General features: G+C 39.0%; 1 protein-coding gene across 2 annotated transcripts in view; it reads right to left on the bottom strand.

Moving 5' to 3' along the window:
• The window catches only part of CSMD3 (CUB and Sushi multiple domains 3), a 1215628-nt gene that overhangs the window by 154240 nt on the left and 1043691 nt on the right, over positions 1-17697 (bottom strand). For both annotated transcript variants that reach the window (XM_073330296.2, XM_073330291.2), the window contains 3 exons: positions 17000-17177; positions 7925-8070; positions 430-510 (listed from right to left, as the gene is read on the bottom strand). In XM_073330296.2, coding sequence (XP_073186397.1) covers positions 430-510; positions 7925-8070; positions 17000-17177 — 405 coding nt within the window. The remainder of the gene's footprint in view (positions 1-429; positions 511-7924; positions 8071-16999; positions 17178-17697) is intronic.

Here is a 17697-nt window from a genome sequence, read left to right as displayed (position 1 = left end):
TTTTAAAAACACCAGCTCCAAAACCCCAAAGATTTGGGAAACAATATTAATATTAACTCTATTTTTAAAAGTTGCAGTCATTTAGATATATATATACACACACAATATTCTGTACATAATAAACACAGTTATTTTTCTTAAAAGTGGCTTGCAACCCTTTAAATTAAACTATTCTTAAAAAATGCTTATAATTAAAATTTATTTTGAGACTTTATGACTTTATTAGAACTTTGCAAATAAGTACATTTTAGAAAAAAGGTATTTGGGAAACAGTTCTGTGTCCTTCAACAGTACTGCCTGTGAGACTTAACTAGGATTCAGCAAGTACAAGAAGGAAGAAAAGCTTTTAAAATATTTTTCTTTAAAAATGTAAATTTATTTGTGATCTCTCCTGAAATAGGTTAGTGCTCATACTTTTACAGACATTACCTATTTCAAATTCATCATCCTCAGTCAAAATTTCAGCATTTGGTATAGTTGGTGGAGGTTGACACACTCGAAGCTGATAGGCTATAAAACACAGAAGGTATTGTGATTAATATGTTGCTCATCGTCACAGGATAACAATAAACAACATTTATAGCTTTGCACTGAAAGGTTCAATGGAATCTAACAGAAAAATATACATGGAGTTTTGAATGTTAAGAATTCAAAGATGAAGAAAGGATTTCCCACATTAAGGATTTCAGATTAGTTTTAATGGCAAAATCCTCCTCAGACATATTCTGGAAAGATCATAGGTACTTGTGAATTATCTGCAAGGAACTAATCTTGTCTGCAAAGCACAAATGTTTAGTTCACAGTATGCTTAGCAAAATGTGTTTTTACCTCCAAACACTTTCTGTCTTGAGACCATCTTAAATGAAGGCCCATTCAAGAGTAAAACATTATTCCATTCAAAGGTAGAATAATCATTATGAAACAACCTCTTCAGGTGTGAAACATCCCAGAAAATGAATTCATATAGATAGATACTGAATATGACCACAGAGAGAACTGATCCTTGGGGGAATCTACAAGTAAAAGGAGGGGTGGGGTAGGGGGTATCAATGGCAGACATGCATTTTCCCATCATTACTCTTTGGATGCATCCTTCCAGGAAGGACTTAAACCATTTTAGATCATTCTCCTAGATCCCTGCCACATCTCAGGCAGCACAGCAGTAACCCATGACCTGGATTTTTCTTAGGTATGTCAGTATTAGCAAATATAAAAGCACTTAAGAACACTAGGTGAAATCTTGGCTGCATTGACATCAGTGGGAGTTTTGCCACTGAGTTCAAAGAGCCAGGATTGTATCCATTATGTGGATTTAGAGTAATGCTTGGCAGCTATTTTTTACCTTATTGACCACAAGGATCAGTTCTCTGTCTGGTCAATATCAATATGTAGCCTCTATGCGAACTGATCAGATGACATGGGCTCATGTGCAAGAAATAAGCAGATGACACACAGCTCTGCCTATCCTTCACCATGCACAACCACATCATTACCATCAAGATGGCCCGGTGCTTGGACAAGATTAGCTCATGGATGAAAAGGAGCTAGTTGAAGCTGAACCAGAGCAAGACAGAGGTGATGCTGGTGGGCAGAAGAAAGCATGATGAAGATTTTTCAACAACGGTGCAGTCTCCTTGCTGAAGGTGAACAACCACAACTGTCAACTCAATCAGTCAATTCCTTCTAGTTAGTTAGGAGACATTGTCCCATCCTGGCAGACGGTGACCTAGCCACAGTTATACATGGCTTTATGATCTCCTGTCTGGAGTACACCAATACAATATACCTGGGCATGAAGTCATCAGCCCTTAGGAAACTCTGACTAGTAGAGAATGCTGCAGTTCATCTCCTCATTAACATTGGCTACTACAAGCACATATGGCCTGTTCTCCACTCTCTACAGTGGCTTCCCATAGGATATTGATTCAAGTTCAAGATCTTGATCTTTATCCTCAACGTACTGACCCAAGCAATATCTAAAAGATCCCTTAAAGATTCTGGATGAAGATCAGGCTTAATAACTTTGCTCCTCAGGTACAATGGAACATTCTACCAAAAGGGTAAAGGATCTCATTGGTGCATATGACAGGGCTTCCTTAGGTGCCAGTTCCAGATTGTAGAATGAACTCCCACAGGAATTAAGGACCATCACAAACCTCACCACCTTCTGCTCCAAGTGCAAAACGCTCCTTTGATCTTGCCTTCTCTACCAAATGCACAGCAACATGTACATTTAAAACAAAACCCTACACTACGCACACAATTGTCCCCTGGAAGAGGATGAGAGAGAGAGAGAGAATGCATTAATAATATTTGACAGATTTTTGACACATAGTTTAAAGCACTACTGGAAGGCACTCAGATACCACTATATTAAGGGTAGCATAAGAACATCTATATACAATGAAATACAATTATTGCATTGCTATTGGATGGATCAGTTCAGTTTGGGCTTCCATCCCACATCAGGCTAACAGTAGTTTCTGGCTGTACTTTACCAGGAGTAAAACTTTCAAAAGAAATTAAGTGGCTTAGGAGCATAATTCCTATTTTCAAATATGCCTTAGGTCATATCTACACTACAGCAGCACAGCTAAGATGCTGCAGCTGTGCTGCTGTAGCTCCCTTGTGTAGATGTTTCTACAATGACAGAAGGGGTGTTTCCATCAGTGTAGTAATCCCTCTCTCTGAGAGGTGGTAACTAGTTCAACACAATTCTTCTGTCAACCTAGCAGGAAGTTAGGTCCACACTTGGGGGTAGTCCACCTAACTGTAGCGCTCAGGATGTGAATTTTTTTACAGCCCTGAACAACATAACTAGATTGATCTAAATTTTTAAGTGTAGACCAGGCCTTATGCACTGAGGAGCCTAAGTCTCCTCAGTGAAACTCAGTGAGACAAAGGCTATTATCCTACTGAGGTAAATAGAATGGAGCATAAACACTGCCAAATTAAATGTAATAATGTAATCAGAAAAGCCAAAAAGGAGTTTGAAGAACAGCTAACCAAAAACCCAAAGGTAATAACAAATGTTTTTTAAGTACATCAGATGCAGGAAGCCTGCTAAACAACCAGTGGGGCCCGTGGATGATCGAGATACAAAAGGAGTACTTAAAGACGGTAAAGTCATCATAGAGAAACTAAATGAATTCTTTGTTTCAATCTTCATGGCTGAGGATGTTAGGGACATTCCCAAACCTGAGCCGTCTTTTGTAGGTGACAAATCTGAGAAATTGTCACAGATTGAAGCGTCACTAGAGGAGGTTTTGGAATTAATTGAGAAACTTAACAGTAACAAGTCACTGGGACCAGATGACATTCACCCAAGAGTTCTGAAAGAACTCAAATATGAAATTGTGGAACTATTGTTTGTAACCTGTCCTTTAAATCAGCTACTGTACCTAATGACTGGAAGATAACTAATGTAACACCAATATTTAAGAAGGGCTCTAAAGGTGATCCTGGCAATTACAGACCGGTAAGTCTAACGTCAGTACTGGGCAAATTAGTTGAAACAATAATAAAGAATAAGATTGTCAGACACATAGAAGAACATAAATTGTTGGACAAAAGTCAATATAGTTTCCGTAAAGGGAGATCATGTCTTACTAATCTGTTAGAGTTCTTTGAGGGGGTCAACAAACATGTGGACAAGGGGGATCCAGTGGACATAGTGTACTTAGAAGTCCAGAAAGCCTTTGACAAGGTCCCTCACCAAAGGCTGTTATGTAAATTAAGTTGTCATGGGATAAGAGGGAAGATCCTTTCATGGATTGAGAACTGGTTAAAAGACAGGGAGCAAAGGGTAGGAATCAATGGTAAATTTTCAGAATGGAGAGAGGTTACTAGTGGTGTTCCCCAAGGGTCAGTCCTAGGACCAATCCTATTCAACTTATTCATAAATGATCTGCAGAAAGGGATAAACATTGAGTTGGCAAAGTTTGCAGATGATACTAAACTGCTCAAGATAGTTAAGACCAAAGCAGACTATGAAGAACTTCAAAAAGATCTCACAAAACTAAGTGATTGGGCAACAAAATGGCAAATGAAATTTAATGTGGATGAATGGAAAGTAATTAAGAGTTTAAAGAGGCTAGGACTTTTCAGCTTGGAAAAGAGGAGACTAAGGGGGGATATGGTAGAGGTATATACAATCATGAGTGGTGTGCAGAAAGTGAATAAGGAAGTTATTTACTTGTTCCCATAATATAAGAATTAGGGGCTACCAAATGAAATTAATGGGCAGCAGGTTTAAAACAAATAAAAGGAAGTTCTTCTTTACACAGCACACAGTCAACCTGTGGAACTCCTTGCCTGAGGAGGTTGTGAAGGCTAGGACTATAACTGGGTTTAAAAGAGAACTGGATAAATTCATGGAGGTTAAGTCCATTAATGGCTATTAGACAGGATGGGTAAGGAATGGTGTCCCTAGCCTCTGTTTGTCAGAGGGTGGATATGGATGGCAGGAGAGAGATCACTTGATCAATACCTGTTAGGTTCACTCCCTCTGGGGCACCTGGCATTGACGACTGTCAGTAGACAGGATACTGGGCTGAATGGACCTTTGGTCTGACCCAGTATGGCCATTCTTATGTTCTTATTTCACATAACTTCTTTTGAAAATGTTACTCTCCGGAAATATTAGGATTTGGAAATTCTTGAATTCACATAGACTAAAAACCTACGGGTTAGATTCTCAGCTGATATAAATAGGGTTGATTCCATTGAAGTCACTGGTGTCACTGCAGTTTACACCAGATGGGGATCTGGCCTGGAATATTTTGTACCATGTGTTTGTATAGCAGCTAGCAGAACAGAACCTCTGTTGGGTCGGGGTCTTTGGATAGTAATATAATCCATATTGCTAAGAATATAACAGTAGACATGTAAATAACAACAAATATTATGAAGATATTGATATTGCGCCTGCTCTTAATAGAGTATGACAGTGCAGCTATCCTCTTTAAACATTGAGAGCAGAGGTAAGGTTCCAGCCGGTTCCAGCCAGTTCCCAACCATTCTGCTCCCTCTTGTCTAGCTGTGCAAAGGGAGGCTCCAAAAGCTCCCTGAAGCTTGCTTCACCTCCCATGCTGTGGTACAGGTAGCTGGACCAGGAGTGTAACATGCCACATTGCTCTTATGCCCTTGCACCACTGTGCTCACTTAGCCATAATTTGGTCCTTTAATAAAAACAGGTTTGGGTCCAGTGTGATCAAATGCCTTTAACAATGAATCTAGGTCATACCTCTCAAACGTCTCTCATTAGAGACAGCACTAATATTAGTCCCAAAACTACCTATATTCCACACCAATTTGGTATCCCTACACTTCTATTGTTGCACATTACTTACAGCAGATAAAAAGAATCATGAACCTGAAAATACAGAAAGAGGTAATTATCCTGAAGAGATTAGTCCCAGTTTTAAGTTTGTTATATGACAAATATTTTGTGTCCCTCAATCTTGGTCTTCATCAAACACTGCAGCCCACATTTAGGCCCTGTCAGTTGAGAGGTATGCTCTAGATGCACAGTAAGAGAAATAAACAGAGGGCAGCAAGAGAAACCCCCTAAAAGTCACTTTACTACTAGACATGGGCTCATGCAATTTAAACAGTTCCCCTCCCTTTCACAAATAATTTTATTTATATATTACACTGGTAAAGGAAACTTTATTTATTGGCAGATAGGGTAGAGAAATAGGTGGAAGGCAATGAGAGTGGAGAGGCAGGTTTGAGTTAACTTGCACCAGGTCTTCCAACTTGGGCACAAGAAACTTAAATTTAAAGAGGAAGGTGAGGTGGAGCCAGTGAAAGGATTTGAAGAGAATCAGAAGATCATCAGAGCATCAGACAAAATAGATGAACATTTGCTAAGACATCCTGGATGGAATTAATAAAGGCATGGAGGCCAAAGATGAGGAGGCTGCAGTAGTCAAAGTCAGAGTGACTAGGGGTTGGGCAAGGGCTCTATAAAAGGGAAAAGAGAACTAACATCAGATTTTGGAAATATTGCATGCTAGATAAGATGTAGAGTATAAAACCTGCAGGATTTAGAGACAGCATTCATTTAGGGAGAGAATAAGAGGAATAAAAAAATGACCTCAAAATCATGAGCCTCAGGACATAGAGGAGTTGCCAAATTTATTTGTGTAGCTTTGGTTGCTTCATGCCAATGATGGGTGGCATGACCCAACTTGCTCAGCACCTATATTATGCTGCTAGGAAACATCTGAAAAGCTACTAGCCATATGCCAGCAATATGCTTATGATACACAGTGACACATATCATTCTTATCAGAGGCAGACAACCATTTGTCATACAGCTACCTCTGCGTCTAGAAGAAAAAAGCACTTGCATAAATAATAATATATGATTCAAATTCAACCAAAGTCAGATGGAAGTGATTTTGGTCGGCCAAAGGACATATTCAGAAGGCCTTGCAGAATCCATGACTGCTCTTCTGATGAGGGTATCTGAATATTCACTGTCAGAGTTGCAGTCTGGTAGCCACATTGTGCCTGAACATCAGGACTTTTACCACCTCAAACTGGTAAGAAAACTGTGCCTGCTCCTCAGAGGGGAAGTCCTGGAGATAATGGTCCATGCCTTAGTTATTTCACAGCTGGAGTACTGAAATGTTTTTTTCCTGGGTCAGACAATGGAAGCTATACAACACAAAGACGGTCCCAATTTCAGAAGCCCATATCTTAACGAACAAATGAAACATAAGTACTCTGCCCACTACACCCATTCAACAGTGGAACCAATTCAGTGTACTGGTTTTTAGTATCATAGCCCATAATAATCTGAAAACACAAAATGCCACTTCTAAAATACCACAGTCCACAGATATGATGTAATTCTCAGTACCTATAACAGAGCTTGCCAGAGATGGAGACAGGTGGAGAGTGTCTGGCTGTGTAACTCTTTGTCATGCAAAGACCAGATGATCTCCATTTTAGTGTACCTGTCTTTCAGGGAGGTGGCTTTCTCAATTACAAAAGAATCTATTTCAACTCATGTGAGCATTTATCACTCATTTAACAGGGTGCCAAGATCCATGCTTCTAGGTGAAGTTAGCTTGGATCTGGGTGAAAGAATCTGGCTCCTAACTACAATACCAGTATTAATACAGATTAATTTATTATAAGTAAAATTGATCTTCGAAACAGAAACTCTGAGAAGGAAAAAGAAATAGAAGTGCACTGCAACTTCTAGCAAGCAGTAATTCTGAGATCGGTTGTTTATCATGATAGGAAATTAATGTCCCTTAGAAACCAGACACAAGACTTAGGGTCTGTATGAGGGTATAGGAACCGCCCTCATCCTTTCCTGATTTCTAGAAGGTCTTAGAGATTCCTGGTACCAAGATGTGCACTCCCAAGAGGCACATTCTTGGTGGAGAAGTAAATTTTTGTAAATTCCATAAAAATTCAGACATACTGCTATGAAAACATATTCCCTTATGTTTCAAAATTTAAAAAAATATATACATGCAAAGGATTTGGCGCCCTCTAGGTCAATGCGGGTCCAGGTTTCCATTGATTCTTCTCACATCAACAGGATGGATAAACCCATGAAATTGAATGTAGTTTGTTATCACTGGCAGCACCGGTGTAACTGCACTGATCACACACAATTTAAAACAAAACTTGAATTCTGGACTCCACCTTTTAAAGCAATGTAAGCCATAAAGAGATACGTATGTCTAACCTGAACTGGATGTTAGTTTTTGGAAAGTTCACTGGTTCTTTTTGCTTGTCTATTAATAGTGGTAAACATTCAGTGATTAACAAAAAATAAACTACCGGTAATTGTTCCAAAGGACTTAACATTTATTTTAGTAATAGTAAGTTAAAATATTTTCCCTTAAGCTTCAACTATATAATCATCAATAAAAATAGCTAAATGTATTGAACTTACCATGATAACTTAGCACAAAGAAACCACTTGTTGTGAAGTCACTGTGGAACTTGATGAGAATCTGGTTTGAAGTACTGTAGACAGACTCCAAGGCAGTGTTGCCACTAAACTGGCCAATCTGAGGAGAACTTTGGTCTGGCCCATCCCTAAAAAAAAAAAAAATCAAAAGAAAAATAATATTAAGGGTAGGTTTCACCATTAATTTTAGGTAAATGCAATGCTGAAGGATTATGTGGTATTTTTGCTGGTGGGTAATTTTTTCTAGGTGTAATACAGTATTTTTTGCCTGTCCCAAAATGGGCATATATTTAAATTTTCTAAAAAAAAATATATATTGTAAAGGTTTAGATTATTCCTTGCATTTAAAATAAAACAGGAATATTAATGCTCTGAATGCTCCTTTGAGGAGGAAATGTGTAACTTGAATGGTAAGGTGGAAAATGCCCATGACAGAAGATGCTTTAGGGTGCTTCAGAATTTCTGAATATAAGTTTCTCCACTTACTACCTATTGGAATAAATGCTCTATTTTCTCCCTGGGTTTGGGTGGTACTTTTTTTCTTGAAACACTCTCACTTTTATATAGCCAAAATGACAAATATGGACATTAGATTCATAGGCCATACTGTTGTTGCCTCCCATCAATTTCTAGCAGTATTACAGAAGAGGAACCACACATTTTCTGTTGATTCATAGACTCATAGAACTATAGGGTTAGAAGGGACCACAAGGGCCATTGAGCCTAATCCTCTGCTAGATGTATCCAAACCATCCAAGACAGATGGCTATCCAGTCTCCTTTTGAAAACGTCCAGTGAAGGAGCTTCCACAACTTCTCTAGGCAGTCTGTTCCATTGTCTGACTGTTCTTACCGTTAGGAAGTTTTTCCTGAGATTTAATCTAAACCTGCCATGCTATAGTTTGAAGCCATTGCCTCTTCCCCTGCCCTCTGTGGCAAGATAGAACTTTTCTCCATCTTTTTTATGGCAGCCTTTCCAGTATTAAAAGCCTGCTATCCTGTCGCCCTTAGTCTCCTCTTTCCAAACTAAACATACTAAACATCCTTCAGCCTTTGCTCATATGACTTGCATCTCATCCCTTTGATCATCTTTGCTGCTCACCTCTGGATCCTTTCCAGTTTCTCTACATCCTTTCTATGCATTGGTGACCAAAATTGGATGCAGTACATCAGCTGAAGCCTAATTAGCATGGAGTAGAGTGGTACTTTCATCTCCCTTGACTTTGTTAATATAACCCAAAATTCTATTTACCTTTTTTGCAACAGCATCTTGACTCATGTTGAGTTTGTGATCCACCTCAACTTCCAGATCCTTCTCAGCCATGCTGCTGCGAAGCCAGTTATCTCCCTGATTCTGTATTTATGCATTTGATATTTTTCCCCAAAGCGAAGCACTTTACATTTGTCTTTACTGAATTTCATTTTGTTGTTTATAGTCCAATTCTCCAATTTCACAACATCTCTTTGAATTTTAGTAAAAAGATAAGGCGTACTTGTGGCACCTTAGAGACTAAATATTTTATGAGAGCATAAGCTTTCGTGAGCTACAGCTCACTTCATCGGATGCATACAGTGGAAAATATAGTCGGGAGATTTTATATACACAGAGAACATGAAACAATGGGTGTTACCGTACAGACTGTAACAAGAGTGATCGGGAAAGGTGAGCTATTACCAGAAGGAGAGCGGGGGTGGGGCGGGGAGGGAACCTTTTGTAGTGATAATCAAGGTGGGCCATTCCCAGCACTTTACAAGAACAGTAGGAGGGGAAATAAACAAGGGGAAATAGTTTTACTTTGTGTAATGACACATCCACTCCCAGTCTTTATTCAAGCCTAAGTTAATTGTATCCAGTTTGCAAATTAATTCCAATTCAACAGTCTGTCCTTGGAGTCTGTTTTTGAAGATTTTTTGCTAAAGAATTGCCACTTTAAGGTCTGTAATCGAGTGACCAAAGAGAAGTGTTCTCCGACTGGTTTTTGAATGTTATAATTCTTGACATCTGATTTGTGTCCATTTATTCTTTTGCGTAGAGACTGTCCAGTTTGGCCAATGTACATTGCAGAGGGGCACTGCTGGCACATGATGGCATATATCACATTGGTAGATGCACAGGTGAACGAGCCTCTGAGAGCATAGCTGATGTGATTAGGCCCCATGATGGTGTCCCCTGAATAGATATGTGGACACAGTTGGCAATGGGCTTTATTGCAAGGATAGGTTCCTGGGTGAGTGTTTTTGTTGTGTGGTTGCTGGTGAGTATTTGCTTCAGGTTGGGGGGCCATCTGTAAGCCTGTCTCCCAAGAACTGTGAGAGTGATGGGTCGTCCTTCAGGATAGGTTGTATATCCTTGATGATGCATTGGAGAGGTTTTAGTTGGGGGCTGAAGGTGATGGCTAGTGGTGTTCTGTTATTTTCTTTTATTGGGCCTGTCCTGTAGTAGGTAACTTCTGGTTACTCTTCTGGCTCTGTCAATCTGTTTCTTCACTTCAGCAGGTGGGTACTGTAGTGGTAAGAATGCTTTATAGAGATCTTGTAGGTGTTTGTCTCTGTCTGAGGGGTTGGAGCAAATGCGGTTGTATCATAGAGCTTGGCTGTAGACAATGGATCGTGTGGTGTGGATGAAAGCTGGAGGCATGTAGGTAAGCATAGTGGTTAGTAGGTTTCTGGTATAGGGTGCTGTTTATGTGACCATCGCTTATTAGCACCGTAGTGTCCAGGAAGTGGATCTCCTGTGTGGACTGGTCCAGGCTGAGGTTGATGGTGGGATGGAAATTGTTGAAATCATGGTGGAATTCCTCACGAGCTTCTTTTCCATGGGTCCAGATGATGAAGATGTCATCAATGTAGCGCGAGTAGAGTAGGGGAATTAGGGGACGAGAGCTGAGGAAGCGTTGTTCTAAGTCAGCCATAAAAATGTTGGCATACTGTGGGGCCATGCGGGTACCCATAGCAGTGCCGCTGATTTGAAGGTTTACATTGTCTCCAAATGTGAAATAGTTATGGGTCAGGACAAAGTCACAAAGTTCAGCCACCAGGTTTGCCGTGACATTATCGGGGATACTGTTCCTGATGGCTTGTAGTCCATCTCTGAGTGGAATGTTGGTGTAGAGGGCTTCTACATCCATCGTGGCTAGGATGGTGTTTTCAGGAAGATCACCGATGGATTGTAGTTTCCTCAGGAAGTCAGTGGTGTCTCGAAGATAGCTGGGAGTGCTGGTAGCGTAGGGCCTGAGGCGGGAGTCTACATAGCCAGACAATCCTGCTGTCAGGGTCCCAATGCCTAAGATGATGGGGCGTCCATAATTTCCAGGTTTATGGATCTTGGGTAGCAGATAGAATACCCCTGGTCAGAGTTCTAGGGGTGTGCGGATTTGTTCTTGTGCTTTTTCAGGGAGTTTCTTGAGCAAATGGTGTAGTTTCTTTTGGTAACCCTCAGTGGGATCAGAGGCTAATGGCTTGTAGAAAGTGGTGTTGGAAAGCTGCCTAGCAGCCTCTTTTTCATATTCCGACCTATTCATGATGACGACAGCACCTCCTTTGTCAGCCTTTTTGATTTTAGCTATCTTCCAAAGTGTTTGTAAAACCTTCTAGCTTTGAGTCATCTACAAATTTGATCAGTATGCTCTCTATTCCCACATCCAGGTCATTAATAAAGATGTTAAATAAAACCGGACCCAAAACAGATGCCTGTGGAACCCCATTAGAGACCTCCTTCCAGTCAGACATCATTCCATTAATAGTTACTCTTTTTTTTTAATGTTAGTTCTGCTGATCCTGAATTTCTCCAGCTTACTTATGAGAATGACATGTGGAACTATGTCAAAAGCCTTCCTAAAGAACAGGTATATTTTGTCCCCGGCATTCCCCCAATCCACCAAACCAATTACCTAATTAAAGAAGGAAAACAAGTTAGTTTGGCCTGATTCAGGCATTTCTGGATGAATTGAATAATGTACCACATTTAGTGTATATAAAAACTTAAGGTGAAATCCTAGCCTCAATGCAGTCAAAGGCAAAACTCCTATTGACATAAATGGGATCAGAATTTCACCCTAAAACTGTATCTGAACTACTATACATGTAAATGTTACTGACATTTATTATTCTGAGGGCCAGTTTTTTAAAGGAGCTTCAGATGACAGCATTTCAACATCTAACAATTGAATTTGTGGGCAGAATTAGATGTCAAAGTTATCATTTCTACCTAAACCTAAGTATGGGCATAAAAATATAGGGCATTTAAATTGGCTCATTTAATCATTAATGTAAACAGCTTCCTAGTTTTTAATGAATTTTCTTGTTTTTGCTGCAGTTTTAATGTTGGGTAACAAAAGTTCTCACTGAAAAGAAAGTGTTTAAAGATAAAGATACATAATTAATTATGGCATATGCACAATTTCACGTTTTTCTTATAATATTTCCTTCAAGATTCTTAAACAAAAAGGGGTGCTTAATAGAAATTATTGTTCTCTGTTCCAATGTTTAAATAATAGCTACTTTAGAGCAGTTCATGGTCTGCATCATGTAACTATTTATTTCAAAATGTCTTGTTCTTTCTGCATTGTTGAAATTATGGATCTTTGTTTTGTGCATCTTTGTTTCATGACTAGCCAAGCAATTCATCTGGAAATAGGCAGGCTAGTAGAAACCTGAAATTTATTGGTTGAGTTGAATAATAAAGATTAGAAATGGGAAAAACCTGGCAGGACATCCAGTCCACCCTCTGAAATGTGCAAGATAGTTCCTAATGACTATTCATTTGTGCTTTGTTCAGCCTGACTTTGAATATCTTTAGTGATGAATCTCCCATAACTGACCTCAGCAGACTATATCATATTTTAACTCTATTTCATATTCTAGTTCTATTACCATGCCTTCACCCCTCCAAGCTATTGAACTCAGTCTTTTCATGATATGACTATTTCTTTATCTTGGATTTATCAATAACATTATTTTATACTTGATTTGATACTATATTTGATACTTTTAAAACTCTACATAGGCTAGTGACAAATTGAAACCATTACCTCCCCAGTCCTTGATGAGCTACCTGGCTCAGTAGTTAATTCATGTCAAGATTCATATCAACTGGCACTAGAGCTGTGTGCAAGACAGAAATTCCATATTGTGGAGAATTTTGAAATTTCAAATTCTGGCTTCATTCCATACCAGAATAAAATACAAAAAATTCAAAATTCACCGCAAAACATTTTGTTCTGAAAATGTCAAAACAAGACATTTCAACATTGTTGGATTTTTTGCCTTCCATTTTTCTCAGAACAATTTTTTAGTAAAACTTACATAATTTTTTGAAGAATTTAAATTTTGATAAAAACTGAATTTTCCAAAAGAAAACGGTTCACTCAGTTTTTCTGACCAGCTCCAAGCAGCACATTCTTCACAATGTCAGATTTTTTTAATTACATCACTTTAGTGTAATTATTTATTTATATAACAACAAATACAGTATGCTAGATAGTTTAGTTACATGGTCCCTGCCCTAAAGACTTAACAATTTCAAGACAACATAAAAATGGAGTGAAAGGAAAGCAATGAGGAGTATAATCATAACAATGTAATGAGCACTGAGGTTTACTTTTATTATTGCTTTTGAGGGCCTTGGGAGGCTGTTTGGAAATAAATTTAAGGAGAGACAATGAGGAGGAGGCAGGGTGAACTAGGTCATGGAAGAAACTGCACGTACATGAGGTCACATTGCAGGAGGCATGTAGGGGACAGTGAGAGGAAGACTAGATGAGGTTGGTAATTATGCAGTTTGGGCAGAGTTAAAAGTGTGAGGGATGAGCGAGAGGAGACAAGAAAGTAAAGACAAGCAGAATTAAAGTTATTGAGGGCTGTGAAGCCCGGGACAAGCACCATAAATTTGATGCAGAAGGTGACTGGGAGAAAGTAAAGGAATTCCAAGAGCACCAGAACATGCTAAGAGCAGCAGGCAGGGGAGACAATGTTTTTGGTGGCATGTTGGAAAGAATGAAGGAAGCAGCAAGATGAAAGTCTGGGCTACAAGGAAGAAAGAGTTTGCAGTCGTCAAGATGGGAAATGATTAGGACCTCACATGAGAATGAACAGGAATAGTAATGGACAGGTATATGGGAGATTATTGTATATGCATGGCTATGATTAAAATTTCCGCCAAATTTCCATTTCCATTTATCCAAGATATATATCTTGGTGTAACAGAACTGGCAAACGAACAATGGATGGAGATATAGTAATGAATTAGTCCAGATAATCCCGTTAACTGTTCTATAGAATCCATAATTTAAGTATCTCACGCTGCAGAGCATTTTAATTGAAATACACGTAAGCAAGCTTTAGACCAATCAATCACCACAGAAGTGTCTAAAGCATACAATGATGCCTGTGCCCACATGATTATTTATGTTTCCTCCTACAGCACTCTGTGGCAAGTGTCTTTGAGTATCTGTCTCACTGAGCGCACCCTAGGTTCAGTTCTGTTTTAACTAAGAGGCTCAGCTATAGTTGACCTGTTGACCCAAATCCTATGTTGTGTGCAGTGTTTTTGGAGCTGTGTCGGTCCCAGGATATTAGAGAGACAAGGTGGGTAAGGTAGTATCTTTTTTAGACCAACTTTTTTGGTGAGTCAGTCAAGCTTTCAAACTACACAGAGCTCTTCAACAGGTATGGAAAAGGTACTTGAGTAGTCCCTATGTACTAACTACATATGCTAAACTATTTGTTCAATTTTGTCTTTAGCTGTGACATTCTTAGTATCTTTCCCAGACTCAAAGAAGAGTTCTGTGTAGTTCAAAACTTGTTTCTCTCAATAACTAAAGCTAGACCAATAAAAGATATTACCTCACCCAACTTGTCTGTCCAACTCCTATATTTTACTTACAACTATATCAAGAATATAGTCTCTTTTTTATATGCTCTAGAACTGATGATTCCACAAAGCAACCATGTAAAATGCTAAGAAATTGCTTCTCTAAATCTTTTCCTGATATGAAATTGGAACAGTTCATATGTGCATAGTTGAACTTGCCAGTTATTACACTTTTATTAAACAGAGTTACCTCTTTGATCTTTGTCAGCACTGTGCACTCAATATCCTTTTCTTGATCAAGAGATTGCTCGCATAAATTTAGGAGAATATTTTTATTCTCATGACATGGGATGTACACCAACATCCTTCACAATGACAGCATCAGTGCCTGTCTCAAATATCTACAAGACAATGGACAACACTCTGAGATCCACCCCAAATACACTGCCAATCTCATCTATTTCATCATCATCCATACTCATTTTACATTCAACAACAAACCTTGGGAAAAGCCATGGGTAAATAGATGGCTCAATATGCCACCATCTTCATGAGCCACCTTGAGGAAGAATTTCTGGGTAAATGCATAACAAAAACAATGATATGCCAGAGATACATCAATGATATTTTCATCCTCTGGACAGACTACCTAAACTCTCTCTTAGATTTCCACCACAACTTCAGCAATAATTATCCTTCCATTAAATTTTCTCTAGAACACTCCCACACCAGCATCAGTTTCCCGGACATCACAATCAGCTTCAGCAATAGAACCCTGCAGACAACTATACACAAGAAACCCACGGATCACCAGACATATCTTCACAGATCCAGTAATCACCCCAAACACAATAAGAAATCTGTTATCTATAGCCAGGCACTCTGATATCACAGAATATGCTTTGAGGAGAAAGTCCAGGATATACACTTTAATTCACCAAACAAGCCAACTCCAACAAAGTAGCAGACTGCATCTCGGAATGGGCCACCCAAGTCCTCTGAAAGAACCTGCTTCAACAAAGAAATGAACCCCCCTCTGACTGCACACCCCTAGTTGTCACCTACCACCCCACACTGGAACCCACATGGACAACCATTAAACAATTTCAACCCACACTTGTAACCCATACTGAAAGGAATCTTTCCTGAATCCCCTATTTTGATATTCAAAGAATCCCTCAACCTTGCCAGCTCATAGTCAGAAGCAAGCTCCACATAGACCAGGACATACCAACAATATGCAGCACCAGTCCCTGCCATAATAGATGCAAAACCTGCAGACATATCTCCACTGCTATGATGATCAACATTCCCAACCACACACCATTAAATGCTCCAGTCACAGCTATTTGGAAAAAAAATGGGACAATCACTATGCTCTCAAATGAACTCATACAAACTAAACCATCATTTCACTTGTGGGTGAACACTTTTCAAAAAGCGATTGCTCTATAGCCGATCTACCATTCCTCTTTCTCAAAGGAAATCTGCACAACAATGTCCATAGATGAGCCTGAGAGGTTAAATTCATAACTTTGCTAGATAGTAAAAATCATGGACTGAATAGAGAAACTGGATTGGTGGCTTATTACAACAATCTATAACCCACTAACTTGCCCATCCCCAGCTTTTTTCTTCTTTCTCCCCTGTGACTGGAGAGGTGTTAACTGGTCACTTCACCTTGAATGGTTCCTGGACACACATGTTAACTTCTTATGCTTAAAAATCTATTCCATCTTTTATTTACCTGTGACACTCTGAGTACATTTCCCAGGTCTTATGAAGAACTCTGTTTAAGTCTGAAAGTTTGTCTCTCACATCAGCAGAAGTTGGTCCAATAAAAAGATATTACCTCATTCACCTTGTGCTCTAATGGGTGAAGTCAATATTCAGTGAGAGTCCTCTTTACATGTTCTGCTTTATAACTTGACTAAACTCTCCAAACAAGTAAAATATCAAACTACTGATCCTATACCACTGATGCCAGTGGTATAGGACATTGACTTCAATGGGAACAGGATTGCCTTCATTCATCAAGTTTATTTTATCCCTATTTAGGTACTTCATGAAAGAAAATATAATATGCCCATTTTATCATTGGTCTAGTCTTTCAAATCCATCATTGTCAGTAAATAGAATCAGACATTAAGCAGAAATCTGTGACACATAACCAAAATGTTACTTTTAATTTCTGACTTGTTACACTCTCACATATAGTAGAATAAATCAATAATTGTGCCTACTTACCATACAGTTATGAAATCATATATTGGCTCTGTTTGAAGAACAGTAAAATTTATGTAGATTCCATAACCAGGTGGTACTCGGACAAGCCAAAAGCAGTCCTGAAAGTTTGGGTACTCATCAGGGTATCCAGGAGAATATATGGTGCCATTCATAGCAGTTATATTTCCTCCACAGAGAGCTTAAAAACAAATACACACAAAAAACAACAACAAACACATGTATTTTCACTGCAGGAGCACTCAATAACTTTTGCATTCTTTCTAGATGGTGTGAAATCCTTATTTGTGAATACATTGAACATGTGCATAGTTGAACTGTGTTATGGAAAACTAAAGTAGGTCAGCTGTATATGGGAAACGAAACAGCTATTGAGCTTTTACAAACAGCAAGAGGCCCAACCCTGAAGTCCTTACTCAGTTGAATCTCCCAGAAAAAAAATAAATAAAAAGAACATGGTAGTTCTGACTAAGAGAAGGCTTGAAGACTGGCTCCCAAATCCATTTTTAGATAATAGGCTAAATTCTACCTGACCACGTGTGGATGCACAAGATGAGGAAAACAGTTCAATGACTTTCTTCTTTGTTGCCCTGTGTAGAGGCCAGGGACAGTTACATTGGGAGTGCAGGAATTGCTCTCGCATAGTGTCCTCGGGGTGTAGCTAGACAAAATGCATTGGGGGTGATGATGGATAGATGGAA

The sequence above is a fragment of the Lepidochelys kempii genome, chromosome 2 (genome assembly GCF_965140285.1).
Source record: "Lepidochelys kempii isolate rLepKem1 chromosome 2, rLepKem1.hap1, whole genome shotgun sequence".
In the NCBI taxonomy this organism is placed as follows: domain Eukaryota; kingdom Metazoa; phylum Chordata; order Testudines; family Cheloniidae; genus Lepidochelys; species Lepidochelys kempii.
Note: the sequence above shows the minus strand (reverse complement) of the source record. Positions and strands in the feature narration are given on the sequence as shown.